The following is a 16095-nucleotide window of genomic DNA, read 5'->3' as shown; positions in this document are numbered from 1 at the left end:
CCCCCCCCCCCGCCCCCCCAAAAAACTAACCTATTTGCTCTCATTTTTCTTAACTTCCAATCTTTCACATATTGTCTCTCTAGCCTCTCCCACCTCCACCCCTCAGCGTATGCAGCTTCAACAGTCCACTAAAGAAACTCCATATTAGGCCGACTGTTCATCAGTCATCTAATGTGCTGCAGCTCTCTTTGGCTCATTTAAGAGTTTGGTCTGTAACATTAGCACCGTGTCATGTTTTTCGTGTGTGGGCGAGCAAGTTTGGAATCAAGTTTTGATTTGTGTTTATAAAGTTTGAACAAATTCCACCCTCAGTCGGTACAAGCCAAAAATAACTCTAAGCAAGTTATTCATCTAAGTACGACCAGGACTTTCTGACTTTTTTTTTCTCTTGCCACTTAGGCGAAGCATTTTTAGAGGGATTTATTCTGCTTTTACAGTGGCCAATGCATTATTTTGTTGGCAGTTAATGACCATAGGAATGAAAAGTTTAATGCACTGGAAAGCATGGCACATAGCTTGTCTCCAGTCATAACTTGTCTGTTTTTATACCCTAGGATGAGAAGCCGTTTCACTAACAAACATCCTTTTCTTCTCTAGCTCCTCTTTTCCAAAGCAGCCGTGCAGTTCATATCATGGTCATATCCTCCAACTAATTCTTCTCTTTGTACCTAGTAGTTTTCTCATGATAACCTTTCTCTCCCTTTTGCATTCTTTTTTGCTTTCTTTTCCAATGCCTGAAATAGAAGTGGAGCAAAAAGGTAAATGAGTGGTCTGGTCCTTCCCTCCCCCTCCTTCGGCTCCTTGTTCTGTGGTGTTGAGTACAGCTCCCCTCACGTCTCTTCCCCCTTCTCCCGATTGCCTCTCCTGTCAAATGCTAAACCCATAGGAGGATTGTTTGCACCCATGGAGTTCAAATGAATTTCAAAACAGAATTTCAAATGACATCCACAGTCATCGAATGTAGTTTTTTCTCACTATGTGAAAGAAAACACCAACTGTTCGGTGTTGATTTGTTCCAGGGACTCTTGCTTAGCACTTTCTTAACCCTTGAAGAATGACTAGTTGTGTATATATATTCCTATTTGGCTCAGTTTGTAGTTTGCTTGGCCCAACTTCTGCTGCACCCATAGCACGTGATGTGAAATAGCAGTGATGGCTGAGTGAGATTGGCACAGACTTAAAAAAATAAAAATAAATAAAAAAATGTTTGAAAAGAAAACAAGAATTTACGGTGTCCCATTTTATCCAGAACCAATTAATTTAAAAGCGTCAAAATGGGAACCTTGCCATGGCCTCCCTCACCCATCAGTGGTTCCTCTTGTCTTTTGACACAGAAATAGTGAAAATCCTTTACCACTCTTGTTCGATATATTTCCCCAACCTCCACTTTCATTTTACCTCTGCTTTGCTGCCGCCACCACCATTGACAACCTGTTGTTCACTCTTATCACAAGATGTGAAGTCTGTTCCCTTATCATTTTGGTTTATGACCTCAGTCATGTGAGTATGCATGTGCAGTGTGTCCATATACCCAGCTGTTCATGTGGCATTTGACAACAGAGACAGACTGGTATTTAAATAAAAGGGAAAAAAACAAACATGTGAACTCTATTTTTCCCCCCATTTCCCATGTCTTTCATTTGCAGGATTTTTGCCTTTTTTGTTCACGTTTTTTGTTTTGTCCCTGTTAGGATGTAGCAGCAGACCCTTGAGATGCAAGTTGTCTTAACCTCACATTTCTCATTCTGAATAATCACTATGACACATTCATTTATTTTCTTTTTTTCCCTATTCATTAACGGTAGTACATAAGCACTAGTTAAAATATTCCTCCAAATTCACAGTCCCTGATCTTGAGTTGTACAGCAGCGACTGTCAAGTGTGTTATGTATCTTTTTAACATTTCACCTTACTGTATTTTGTTTCACTCTCTTCTCTGTCACCAGTTTTCATTTGTCCCGGGACTCTGAAGGGTGTAGGGGCCGCCACCTTCCTGTTTGAAGCAGAGCAGCAAGCGGGGTCGTGGTGCAAAGACCCCCTTCAGGCTGGAGACAAAGTGTTCTTCATGCCCTGGACGCCATACCGCACTGACACCCTCATCGAGTACGCCTCTCTGGAGGACTTCAAAAACGGTCGCCAGACAACCACCTATAAACTGCCTCACCGTGTTGACGGGACAGGCTTCGTAGCTTATGATGGGGCTATCTTCTTTAACAAGGAACGCACTCGCAACATTGTCAAGTTCGACCTGCGCACGCGCATCAAAAGTGGCGAGGCTATTGTCAATAATGCCAACTATCACGACACCTCACCTTACCGCTGGGGTGGCAAGACAGACATTGACTTGGCAGTAGATGAGAGGGGTTTATGGGTTATCTATGCCACGGAGCAGAACAATGGGCGTATAGTGGTTAGTCAACTCAACCCGTACACGCTTCGCTTTGAGGCCACGTGGGAAACAGCATACGACAAGCGCTCTGCTTCCAACGCCTTTATGGTGTGCGGCGTGCTGCACGTGGTCCGCTCAACCTACGAAGAGAACGAGAGCGAGGCCAGCAGGAGCCAAATCGATTACATCTACAACACCAAGCTGAGCCAGGGCGAGTACACTGACATCCTCTTCCCCAACCAGTACCAGTACATCACCGCTGTGGATTACAACCCCAGGGACAACCAGCTATACGTGTGGAATAACTTTTACATCCTGCGCTACGACCTGGACTTCGGCCCACCGGATCCTGCCGAAGGTGAGAGCTGCTCCACTTTTGTTTAGTTCATTGTCTTTGTGTAATTCTTCCATTGTTTGGCCACAATGTAAGATGTCACAGATGGCCGCCTTTTCATTTTGTTTGCAATTCAGGTGTGATAAAGAAAAGAGGGTTGTGTTAGTCTTGGGGAAAGGGCTCATTTGCAGAAAGAAATTACAGATTCACCTTGGAATGAGGGATAGCTCCCAGTGGCATCACGTCGCTACAAAAATGTGCTTCTTTATTACCATGAGGCAAGCAGAGGCACTCACTCCAGCTGAAGCTTGGACCCTATCAAATTCTTTAATCTCAGGCCTTATCCGAAGCCATTATGAACACTGGCCTCCTGAACTTCCCCGGTAATGCTTGGAATACGTTTGAGAAGTATTGTGCACAGTATGACAGAGGTTATCCTCTTCTCCTTACTGTGGGATTTTTTAGTTGTGTTGCCATGGCTACCTCATCACTCTCACAGAAGCCAGTTAAAAAAAAAAAAAAAAAACTATATCAGGAGAGAAGTGCCATCCTATTGTGGTGTAATATTTTTTAAAACCCACCAGGCTGAAGTGTGTATGAGTTATGTACCACATGGTGAATCAGGGTAGAAGAATGGCTGCTAAGAGATCAATTACAGTGAAGAATCTTGTCAGGGGGTCAGGGGACTTAAATTAATCTGTGAAGTGCTGAGAGGCGACATACGTGTCATCAGACAGGGACCTTACATCAAGCTGATGATGAGTTTAATTGCCTGACTGCAGCCATGTTACCCCATCGAGCCAGGCTAAGTCTTCTGCAGGAAGTGGGGAAACAAGGACCGTGACCTGACTCCACGTTATGTTACAGGCTCAGGTTGCCCCCGAGCACTGGTCCAGATTAGGTTATGATTTTTAACTTCTGGATATTCAGGAGGGGTTACCGGGAGGGGGAAATCTGATTCTTGACCTGAGCTGTTAAAGGGGGGTTGGCGTTGATGTCTCAATGGAGGCTGTGTGCTCCTGAACTCTGCCCTCTTGTCAACATGTCTGTTTGTTTTCCTGCCGTTCCCTGGAATCTCCCCAGCATGATAACTCGACACCCAAGGGGAGCTCCAAGTTTGTGTCTGTTCTGCTGAACAACCAAAGCCTCAATTAAGAGTATGTTGGAGGAGATATAAAAAATACTCAAACTTTAATGAGTTCTCCATGCATGCAAACTGCCTGCTCAACTGTTCACGTCCTGATGTATGTAAATGTAATTAACAAGTGAATTATCATAATTACCCTCCTTGTCTCAAAAGATGCTCAGGGGGAGGAGGAAAGTGGCCATCACAGAGCATTTTCAATGAAGGGTTTAATGTGCTCTCTCAGCTACTGTAATGGCTCGGTAAACATAAATGCCACATAGGCATGGTGTTGCCACTTGCTTCAGGAACAGTGCATTTAATCAAGGAACCCAACAGAACATAGTTGTTGATTTTACTCATTCTTGTACTCTATTGTTCTGCCACTGTTTTGTTATTGAGATCCAACCAGAAGCAGAACTCGTTGCTGTGGATCATTTAGTGTGTATTATGGGAACATTTAGAAATGCTGCTAGTTCAAGAAGGAGAGAGGAGGCATCTCAAGATGCATTGGCCAGTAGCTGCACACCGGTCTTTGTGAATGGCACTTGGAAATAATTGGTTCTTGTTTATTAGGTTTTTTCAGACCTACACCTTTAACTTCTTTACTGTGTAGCTATTAGGATTTATTGCTGCCCATGATATGTCGTTGAATTAAACAACCTATTCTGCAGGGTAATCTAATGGTGCTGAAATAATGTCTCTCTCTCTCTCTCTGAAACTGAGGGGCACTTGAGGCGTAAAGGAAATTAATTGTGCCCATTAAGATTCATCGACCACAGAGTGAAGTTACCTCAAACCCAGTATATTTTTCTCCTTTGTAGGACTCATGTAACACAATGAACGGTCGGTGTCCTTTTCTGTCAGACGCATCAACCTTGGCTGTAGTGCTCATCTTAGAGAGGCGCCGAGGTGCCAACGGGCTTTGGGGTTTATATTAAGGGAGTTTTAGCAAAGTGATCAAAGCAGAACATAATTGACCTCAGCAAGTTGACGGTATTTCCTTTTTACCTTGTGTATAGTGTTTGCAACACTGCGGGTTTACTAATTCTGGCCATGGTTGGCGTGATTAGCTAAGATCATTCCCCATTATTGATCTTTCCGTTTATTGTTCCAAACAGTTCACACACATTTAAAGAAAATGTCTATGCTCTGCTAATGCATTGTGAACACAAAACAGCAATGATCAATACTTTGAGAGCCCACCTCCTCAGAGGTCTCTCTGAAAGAGGTGCATGCCGATAAAAAGCACACCCATGTGCTCGCCGTTACAAAACTTAAAAAGACATATAGGCAATGTATTCTCTGTGATGTGCAAAGACATTAACTGATTTCAGTCCAATGAATTCAAAAAAACAATCAGAAGAGTCGGTAATTGCCAAGAGCGTTTCAAACTAACAAGGAGAGAAAGGAGAAAATTAATTTGTCTTTGAGGTAGAATTGATCTGAGGCCATAAAGACAAGAGGCATAAAATTAATGGCTTTGTCCGAGAGGCTTAGCCACTTGGAGTAATCTGCTAGGAGTGAGTACAAGTGGGCTCTGCACTGAATTGAAATGTCAAGAAAAAAATGCTACTTCACATCCTGCATGCCAAAGATATCTGTCATCACTAAGTTGATGTTTTAGCCATTTTGTGGCTAAACCCAGCTGTGCACCTCGCTGCACTTAGGGTTTTCTTTTATATCCCAGAGCGACGCTTCCAGGTGAGCGTTCAAGATGGAGGACATTTATAGATGTATCATGCACTAAGCCTGTGTTCCACCCTCTGAAGCGTGATGTTCGGCAACAGAAATAGAGGCAGAAGTAAAGGTGTCAGAGGATTTGGAAGTGCTCTAATTGTTCTGCTTGCTGAATTATGGCAGGAAATTGTTTAAGTGGACATTATAGGCGTGTACGAAAGTCTTTTTGCTCTGAGTGTATTTCTGTCTGCACATTTGTCTTCCTGTCTCCATGTTTGTGTCTTTATTGTGAGCTGCCTCGCCACCTTCCTCTTGCTCAGACTGTCTAGTTGTGACTGCTCTATGTCTGCTGCTCCACAGTATTCAGTTTCAAGCCTCATAAATTACCCCATGCAGACATAGGATATGTCCGGCAGAGTTTTTTTTGTCTACTGATCTTTAAAGAACAAGTGTCAGTAAAGCAGTGAGCCTCGCAAACAGTTTCACAACTACTTGAGTTTTTTCATTTAGCAGGAATAATGATCGAATATTCCTTAGTGCTGGTCTAGAAATTGCTCATGTGTTGTCTTGTGGCCCTTTACTTTCTGTGCCAAGCTGTGGGCTCCTGTCTCGTAGGCTTGAATGAAGCTGAACAGCATGTGCCCATATAAACAGCCTAATGTAAAATTCATGTCTGGTGGGATTTATTTCTCTGTCATTAATTACCAGCACTGGCTCTAGGTAAAGAGGCAAAAAGACCAACTGTAGCTCTTACTCAGTCCTTCTCCTCTGAGACAGTCTTGTTATTGAGTGAAGCTGAAAAGTTCAACGTATAAAGACATATGCATATATATATAAAGACCCACATAAAGCATAGGTACAGTGTCTTGGGTATCATTAGTGTCCCAACAAACCTATTACTTTGATTAAATCAAAGGTCTGAGACTGGTGTTTAATTAGCACAAAATCCAAAGTAAAAACGACAAGTGACTTGGGAAGCTGAGCACCGGTGGTGGAGGAAGTATCCAGATCCTTTACTCAATTAAAGGCATCGATAACACAGTGTGCAGATACTCTGTTACAACTAAAAGACCTGCATTCAAACTTAATAAAAGTACAAAACTATTATCAGTGAAATGTATATAAAGTACCACTAAAAGTAAAAGGTCGGAGTGTTTCAATATATAACATATTATTGTTTTATTATCACCTATGCATTAACATATAAGCAGATTTTACCTTCTTCATATGATGACGTATTTTACACTGTAAAGAATCTCTCTAAAATATTTTATGTTATGTTATTTTATAAGTTTTTATTTAGAAGAAATGGTACAATGGACATTATTCAGTGGGAATTGGTTATTGAAAATGATGCTTGTTTTCTCATAATTATAATTAAGCATTAAGGTGTAGCCTCTTCATTAGCTGAACTAGAACTTACGTGGGAATTATTATTAATAAACAATGTAATGTTATATTTCGGTGGGAGGTTAGCAAGGTTAGCGTAGCTACAAGTGGCAGTTTGATTACTTACTATTTTTTGTGCAGCAAAAGGTTTTAGACATTTTTCAAGGATAGTTTATTTTTGTTGTGTTATGTGCTTCTTCACTGTTTTACTTCCGCTACAGTACAAAGTGACCAAAAACTACTGACGTCAGCTGTGCCCTTCGGTTGCACAACCCTCATAACCCACAATAATACAGCAAATTGATGTTTTTGCACTTACGGGTTAAACTGACAAGCTTTACAGGCATATTAGCAGTTTCTCCCTGTTTCCGGTCTTTATGCTAAGCTGAGATAACCATTTTATATTTACAGTACCATACTCTATATATTTATGTTCTCTTCTTGTTCGTGCGTGTAGTCATTTGCTTGTCATTTCATATGGTTTAGAGATGGATCCCTACTAATGTAGGGAGTGATTTTTTTTTTTTTTTTAAACGGAGCTCTGCCTATTTCATATTTTCTTTCAACTACATGGGTCTATTTGTTGTCGCTCTGGCGGATTAGTCTAGTAAGTGATTCATCTTCAAAATTTAAACCAATTAAAACTGTTTATATTTGGCTGCAAGCTGTCATTGCACTTCCCTAATAGTAGGTATTAGGTGGCTTATGAGCCATTTATCCTGCTGTTTGTATAGACAGGTAGATAGTTTTTACACTCTTTTAGTGCAGTGGTGTAAAGGATAAGACCAAGGACAAACAGAATATCTAGGCCTGTGATCATCTGATTATGGTTTAATATTTTTTTGTCATCTTCCTCGCAGATACATAAATGACTCTGGGGGGCTATAAAGTGATAAAACTAATTCTGCTTCATCTTCATGCCTTGATTGATGATCTTGCCTAATGGTTTTCCTTCCCTTTAGCTCTGTTTTAATTTACGTGCTCTGTTTAGACACTGGTGACAGTCATTTTTCAAGTGTTCAATCTCAAACTCTTCCATTATTTACAAGAGGTATTATTCAGCATATGGCAACAGTATGCCTTTGGTGTCAGATTGCCCATAAAGAGTGACTTCACTGCCTCTTGAGAGAAATGGTAGCTAATTGGTGCAGCCCTCTCTTGGATGAGTGCTATCAGAGGACACAGGGCTCTTACTGGAGGGGAATTTTCTCTTCGCAATCAAAAGAAAATTGTAGCGCATGTTACAGACACATCAAAATGAGCCCACTGATGCATCAACATCTGACAAGCACATTACTTGATGTAGTATTGAATAGATATGTTTTATATTTGATGTTCTTGATGTTATTCACAATCACAGTCTGATGTGAAACCCAAGACACGCCAACTATAAACACTCGCAAAGATTGAATCTCGTCTTTGATTAAAAAAAATCACTCAGTTGATGTCTGAGTGCCCTTGCTAATTAAAGTGATATGATTTCATGATTCTGTCAGAAAGAGTGAACATGTGAGAGACAATGACCAAGTGTCTCATAGCATGAAATAACTTTGTACTTCTATTATAAACTAGAATAGAATAAGTTGTCTCAATGTTCCTAAGATCTTCTCTCTTTTGGAGAGTGACTGATCAATGGATTAAGGGCTGCAACTCTTGATTGTTATTTATTAATCTAATCAGTTAGTGTATGACATGTGCCATCAGCTTTTCCACTTAAGAACAGCCCAATTCAAACCAGTGAAAAAAGAACAATCTCTTCTCTTAAAGAACTCCTGATTTTGGCAGAAAGTAATGTATATAATAATTGTGTTTTTCTTAGTAAGAGACTAATTAAGTAAATAACTTTGAGCAGGGCTATTAAGGTTTATTTTATTTATTTATTTTTTTAAACATAAATGCCTTAAAGACACTGGCTTCAGCTTTCATTCTGGTTCAAGATTGGACTGTTGGTCAAAATATTACAATTTAAAGACCTTGGATGATTTGTGGTCAACATTTCTTGGACTCATTAATTGTAGCCCTAACAGGGTATGTATTTTTCCTTTTTACCTTCCAGTAGCATCTCTAAATTGACTGAACCACTAATGGCAGAATATGCTATTTTTGATTTAAAATTTTTGCCAAGATGAAGAAAGAAACATTAAAAAACAAATGTCAAAACTGAACAAAATATTTCTCCATACTGTATGCTAATTTGTGCTGAAATGTGTCCTGGGCTCTGGAGCTGGATTAATATGGTCTCAGGAGCAGGTTAATCAGGTGATGCAAGCATATTGGTGTTTATATAAGCCCATGGAAAAGCAGAAGTTTGCTCAGGTATGGAGAGGTTTAATATTCTGAAACCCAATTACACTTGCCCTTGTATTGTATTATAAGCATATATTAAATCAACTGAGTCAGCCTATGAATCATATCACTTTTCCTGAGTCAATGAAAAATCTTCACCTACAGTACATAACATATTTGAAACAGTCTTTTATTGTCGCATTGTTATACTATTGTATTTTTTTTTTAGTTATCTATTTATTTGATCCTCAAATTTACTTCTGATTTACTAAGAAGTAGAGTAAGGCATTTATAATCATCTATGGAATTTTTGTACATTTATTTATTTATTCAATATTTTGTTACATGTACCTTGTTTCCTTTTGAGTAATTCTTAACACCTGCATAGCTGTGGGTGCTAACTGAAGGTTTCCTCATCATCTGTTCATGGTCAGTTGTTACTTTTGCTGCCATGCTATTTAGGCCAACCTGTGAATGTGTGTGACAGACACACAATGACTGAATGAGTGTAAGGTAATTAGCAAGGGCTCCTTGCCAGGGTAAAAGGTCAGTGAGTAAAATGTCACAATTCAGCCACGCTGTTGGGTGATTTGGGGGTTTAGGGTTTATGTGAATAGTGAGCATCACAGGAACACTGTTTTCTCCCTGCTGCGGCCTCCTGACCACATCACCCGATATCAGCTTTGTAATAAAATCAGATATTTCACTGGAATGAAAAAGCAAAGATTCCCCTGACTGGCTGATTAGTGTGAAATGTGAAATGTAGACTTTGTCACCATTCACCCTCAGGAAATGGAGATATGTGTCTGATGATGGAGTGTCAGATAGCATGATATTGCATTTTCCCAGAAGCACCCAGGGAACCTGAAGACAACACTGTAGTGCCTTTCACAACAGCAGACCTCATTGTGGGAAGCTGCTTTTATCTCCAAATACAATCAGGTGGTTGTGGGTAAAAATGTATGATCATTCATGCGGAAGACAAGTAGCCTAGTATATCCATGTAGACATGCACGCACATACACACAAACACTCACAATGTTTTCTTTTTTTTAATTCATATTGGCTATTCATACTGTATGAAATGTATAGATTTCCTATTTCTGCTCTCATTTCCTAGTTATCTCCAGGCTCTCTGCAGCAGATATCCATCTGTACACGTAGTGATTTTAAGCAGGAACACACCTGAGCAATGGAGTAAACACAAGCGCATATGCACACGTACATGTGCGCATTCATCCATAGATTTACTTTGCAGTGTAGGCGTGGATTGAATACAGTGGAATCACATTATTGCTGATGTATAGTTTTTGTTTGGAGCAGTGCAGTTCTCCTTCCGCATGCCAGCTTTATCAAAGTGAGAGAGATGAACTAGGCAAAAAAAAAATGCAGGCAGGCTTTGTCTTCATTGTTGACATTTAATCAGCTCAAGAAATCACTGCCATGTCAAAGGATGCCCCACCACCGCTTCTTATTTATGGGCTTAAGTAAGCTAAAAATAGCAAGAGACAGATAATGTCGCATTGGCAGGTTTGTCTTGATTTTGTTTGGGGAAGCAGCAGAAAAGAGGTGGAGTTGAGAGTGAAAGCAGTATGAAGCTTTTATTTCCAGGAATTATGGGCAGCAGTAATTCTAGCAACAAGTAACAGGCCACGGGACTCAAAGCAGTTGCAGTTTCCCCACAGCTAGAAACGATGGGAGTTCAAGGCAAGGACCTTTATGACTCAAGCTCTAACTGCTTCATTCATCTCTCGTTGTAGTGCCAACCATCGAAGACTTCTCCGTCTCGTCATCCATACCAAAGACCACCGCGTTTGTCACCACCACCGCTGTGTCTACTGTGAAGGGGCATGGTGACACCACTGTGGCTGGAGCAGATCCAAGAGAGGGGAGGGATCCGTTTGAGGACAGTCGTGGCTTGGGTACAGCTGAGCCCACTGTCCCAGAGCTGCCACCAACACCCAGACGCTTCTGTGAGGCGACCAGGAGGAGAGCCATCGACTGGCCCCAGACCCACACCGGAACCACTGTGGAGAGGCCCTGCCCCAAAGGGACCAGAGGTAGGCCACCATCTGGTGTGATTGTGCAAATGTATCACACATAGTGATGAAATGTTATAACTTTGTTTATTTATATTTTCAGTTTTCCATAAATTTCCAGATTTTTAAAAACCTTTTGTTAACCCACTATTCTGCCCATTAGCACTATATAGAGCATTCATGGACTGCTAATCATTGGTGGGAGATGTATTCACATTTACTCAAGTAAATGTACCAAAATTCTAAAAATACTCCATTACAAGTAAAAGTATAGAATTATTATTATCAACAAAATAAGGTACCAAAAGTAAAAGTAGTTATGCAGAATGACTCCTGCTACACCATATTGGATCATTACTGCATTAACATGTAAGCAGTACTTATATGTTGCAGTCGATTTAAGGTTAAGTTACTTTGAGCATTTTTATTGGGTAATTTAATACTACATATTTTATAAATTGATCATTTGTTTTGTGTCAGGTTAAGATAATTTGAAAAGTAACACAAAATGGAAATATGCAAGTAAAGCACATGTACTTTTTGCAACATGGAATATGTATTGTAGACAGTTAAGTCATTTAAAAAAAAAAAAAAACAGTGCTGTGTCATAAAAATAGTACAGTTATAATTAACAGCAGCATATACAACTAAAATCCTCAAAAAATGGTTTCTCTAGGGGGTTAAATATTAAAGTAATTTTTGTTTTTTGGAAATACACTCATTCTTCACAAAATTTTACATTACAAAGCTTCCTTTGCATGGCCCACAAGTAGTGGGCAAAGAAAACACGAAAGCACAAATTACAATATGATACCATCCAATCAAACCGCACCACTAACTACAGCCTCAAAAATTGTCATAGAGCTGAATAAACATTTTTCTGATAGAAAACAATAACTCGGCATTTCAGGCTTCCCAAAAGTACTGTTATGTTGCAAGGATAGTATTGAATTTTGTAAGTGTTTCTGCTCTTTTCTATCTTGTCCTGGTCTAGCTATTTTAACCGTCTTGAATAGTCTTGACTATCCTCTGTAGCATAGTGTTTTTTTTTCTTTTTCCATTAACAATCAAGTTTACCAAACAAAGTCTCAAAATCACACCTTCAGCATACAAATGATCAGAAGTTTCAAAGATCATGGAACTAGCTGCAGATTTATTTGTGCTTATTTAGGTGTCAATGTGCCGCTTCCATCTTTGCTTTTATGTACTGAGTCTGTGACATTTCAGCTACGGGGCATGTCAAATTTAAAAACAGAATAGAGCATGATTATAGCCTTTCACAAAAATAGGTAATAAGACTTTTTTGTACCTGTTTGCGTGTAATTTTGAAACCTAATTTTTTGTGCAATGAGTCTACCTATTTCTCCCCAACAGAGCAGGAGAGAAACTGATGAACATGATGAACAGTATTTAGGAAGCTATAAAATAGAGGACTCTACCAAAATTCAGTGCAGTTACGCCTCGCAGTTTAAAAAAAAAAAAAAAAAATCCCTTCTGGAAGCATAGGAAGTCAACAGTAAGGGAAACATTGTGTTGATGGTCGTTATATCTGTTGAGTTGACAATGATACTCACACAGGAATCTCTCGCAAGTTACCTTAACACCCCATCACAGAGACTGACAGAACTGTCACAATAAAAAAGCAGGTCTACTGGAAGATGAAAGCAAGGAAGAGACAATGTTTTGATTGCCAGGGTGAAAAAGGAACGTTTCGTATTATGTATCAATCCAAACATATTACATATGTATAAATTACTCATTAGGAGTATTGTTGTATTTTATTTAGACATGATTGGTATGGGGGAATATAAGATGTTTACAATTCTGAAATGTTTACTAGCAAGAACAAATCCAAGTCTATTGTTTTGTTTCTGTCAGCTATGTGGAAAGCTGATAGTCTTTTAGTATCCCTCCTACATTTTTCTGTTTGTATAGAATGTACAAAGCTTCCAGGCTTTCAAATTGTTTGGAAATGGTTGTTCCTGCTGAACAGAGAGTCTGTATGAATGAAGGATCAGCAGGAGAAACTTTATCTGAGCATGGCTTTGGCTTCCCTCCAACTGTTGTGTTTATTCTGTGGTACTTGCAGGCATCGCCTCCTTCCTCTGCACTGTGGCAGGGACCTGGTGCTCCAAAGGGCCAGACCTCAGCAACTGCACTTCCCACTGGGTAACTCAAGTGGCACAGAAGGTAAATCTGGAATGTGTCAATTACACAGAATATGGCAGCAAACAAGCATGTTATACGGCTAAAATACAGCATGGACTCACAACTTTTGACCTGTTTGCTTGCTTGGTGTATTTTTATTATTTCAGCAGAGAACTGGCCAGTGGTTCATATCCTGAAAATAGTTTTTCAAGCATAGCAATTCAGTGTGGTAGCAGGAAGAAACGAGCTATCTAAAACGTCAGGAATAAATGCCAAGAACTGTAGTCAGTTACTGAGATTCAAAGAGCCAGTGCTTCTTTTCTTCTGTGACTTTTTGCGCTTTGATGTTCAACAGTCATGCAGGTAGAAATCTAATGTAGATGCACAGATAAGAGACTCAGTAGCCTGTGCAGACCATAATGTTACGCAAACGCACAACATATCGCATTCTAAGGAAAAGATGCTTTTTTCTCTTTTACTGGATAAACCCCCACTGAATGCAGCAGGTTCATGCAAGGTTTCTGGCTCTTCAAAAGGCCTTAAGAGAAATGTAGAAAAGACTAACAAGAGCCCACTTCCATACAACACCACTCATTTTAAACAAGTTTAAACAACAACATTCTGTGTGAGAAAAGTGGTGCATTTTACTACTTAAAAGTCAGTACGAACATCATATCTGCCTGATGTTTGAGTGATTTTTCCAAAAGGCAATGTGAAGTTAACACTTCTGTAGTTCTTTTAGTAAATATTGTATCAGTAAGAAATTTCTGATATCTCTGACTCTCAAATACACCATGGAGGCCGAATGGTATGAACATTTACTTCCCACTCATAATTATGGTCTGTATGATACGCCATTTAGTTGACAGTGGCATTGTGATTGATGTCTGCGCATGTACTGCTTCATTTCCTCTAACTAATAAATGGAAAAGAGCATGAATTTCTTTACTAACTGCAAAAGCATCATACCATGAAGACTGGTATATGGTATATACTGTCTATACTGTATAAAATTAGTATGTGGAATGAAATTGGGTCATAGCTCAGTCAAAGCAGGTTGGGGGAGGGCTGATACTCCCAAAAAATTAGAGCATTTTATCACAAAATAAATGCTGGATTTCACTGCTCACAGATGACAGCACAAACACTGACAGCCTATCATTATTGCAGAACACTGCTGTTTTTTCCTTTCCTTTTCTTAAGCCTCTGTATCACAGTTTTCTATTATGTTTCCTGCTAAACATGGAATCCGTGTGCCTACATTAATTCTGCACACAATTACTTTTTCCTCCTGAACAAGCTGTGTTGCAGTGGATTATGTGTGAAGCGTATGTGGGATACATTATTTCAGCTTCACATTGCAGAACCATCATCTCAGGCCCGCTTCACTGATGCTTCACTGACACCCCCTGTCTTCCTTGTTGCTGTTTTTAGATCCGAAGTGGCGAAAATGCTGCTAATTTAGCCAATGAGCTGGCACGCCACACACAGGGCCCAGTGTTTGCCGGAGACGTCAGCTCCTCGGTGCGCCTGATGGAGCAGCTCGTGGACATTCTGGATGCTCAGCTGCAGGAGCTCAGGCCCAGCGAGAAGGACTCAGCTGGACGCAGCTTCAACAAGGTACTGTGAAATTCCTGTCTGGCCTGTTGTAACCTCTTATTAAACTTTGTCCCCCTTTCGGCCCAGCTCTGTGTCCGCATGACTCAGGACGTTCATTAGCAGGACACCTACTGATACATACAAACCTGTACTCACTCATATGCACAAACACACACACACACATTTTTGGACACACGCAGTCTCAGGTGAGGGGGCTAGGGAGGCAGGTCTAGCCCTGAGGGGAAGCTCATTCCTCTACAGCTCCATGGTAATTACCGGCTTTGGAAACGCAGGCTCACCTGGCAGTTCCACCTTAAAGGAGCTAATGGCCATGAGCCCCCCACCAACACAAAGAACAACTCTTCATTGCTGACAAGTGTGGAACTGCTCTCTCCTGGAGCTCCTGCAAGCGCTCGGAGAGAAAAGAGTAGGCCCAAAATGTACCCTACATCTCTCAGCTGCTGGCAGTCCCATGGAGAGATGAGTGACAGTTTGAAAAATTACGTTGTTATTCAGACTTTCTAGACGACAGTTTCTCTGTAAACAAGGTGATTTGCACTAGAATGACGCCTGTCGTTGGCGCCCTTATGTATGTTTATGTTCTTATCTGCAAATGCTATTATGCATTTGCAGACAAGAGCTAACAGCTGTCTCAGTGGAGCGCCGATACTGTTGCAGTGATTTGAACATCACAACACCAACAACAACAACACCACCATGTGATTGGCTGATGACAGAAACATTGACTGAAGAAAAGGACCATACCAGTGGTTTTGCATGTTTTATCCTCTTTACTAAAAATCACATACAGTTAACATCACAGCTAACTACTGTGCAAACCGTGCTGCTGCATTTTAGAGTGTTTGATTAATCGTCTCTACTGGTCCAGGAAACCAGTGGTTTCCATTCATCTCTGTACAATATGAAAATCTATTAGGAGTCTCTTGTGATAGACGTGAGCAGTCTTTCACAGTGAACATCAAGTCTGCATTAATCTTTGTCAGTTACATTACTGCCGCTTGGTAATGCAGTCTAATTGCATTTTGACTCTATAAGCCTGCACTGCTCTTCTCTGCGACAGTGATGCAAATTTGACAAAAATGAATGC

General features: G+C 40.3%; 1 protein-coding gene across 4 annotated transcripts in view; it reads left to right on the top strand.

The window, feature by feature from the left end:
* Nucleotides 1–16095, top strand: part of LOC111653273 (adhesion G protein-coupled receptor L2-like) — a 129234-nt gene that overhangs the window by 87055 nt on the left and 26084 nt on the right. For all 4 annotated transcript variants that reach the window (XM_087173336.1, XM_087173335.1, XM_023403780.2 and 1 more), the window contains 4 exons: nucleotides 1947–2747; nucleotides 10962–11261; nucleotides 13330–13430; nucleotides 14823–15008. In XM_087173336.1, coding sequence (XP_087029462.1) covers nucleotides 1947–2747; nucleotides 10962–11261; nucleotides 13330–13430; nucleotides 14823–15008 — 1388 coding nt within the window. The remainder of the gene's footprint in view (nucleotides 1–1946; nucleotides 2748–10961; nucleotides 11262–13329; nucleotides 13431–14822; nucleotides 15009–16095) is intronic.

The sequence above is a fragment of the Seriola lalandi genome, unplaced genomic scaffold (assembly GCF_002814215.2).
Source record: "Seriola lalandi dorsalis isolate HSWRI2012SDOR001 ecotype SW California unplaced genomic scaffold, Sedor1 jcf7180002054182, whole genome shotgun sequence".
NCBI lineage: Eukaryota > Metazoa > Chordata > Actinopteri > Carangiformes > Carangidae > Seriola > Seriola lalandi.
This window is presented reverse-complemented; position numbering and strand designations above follow the sequence as displayed.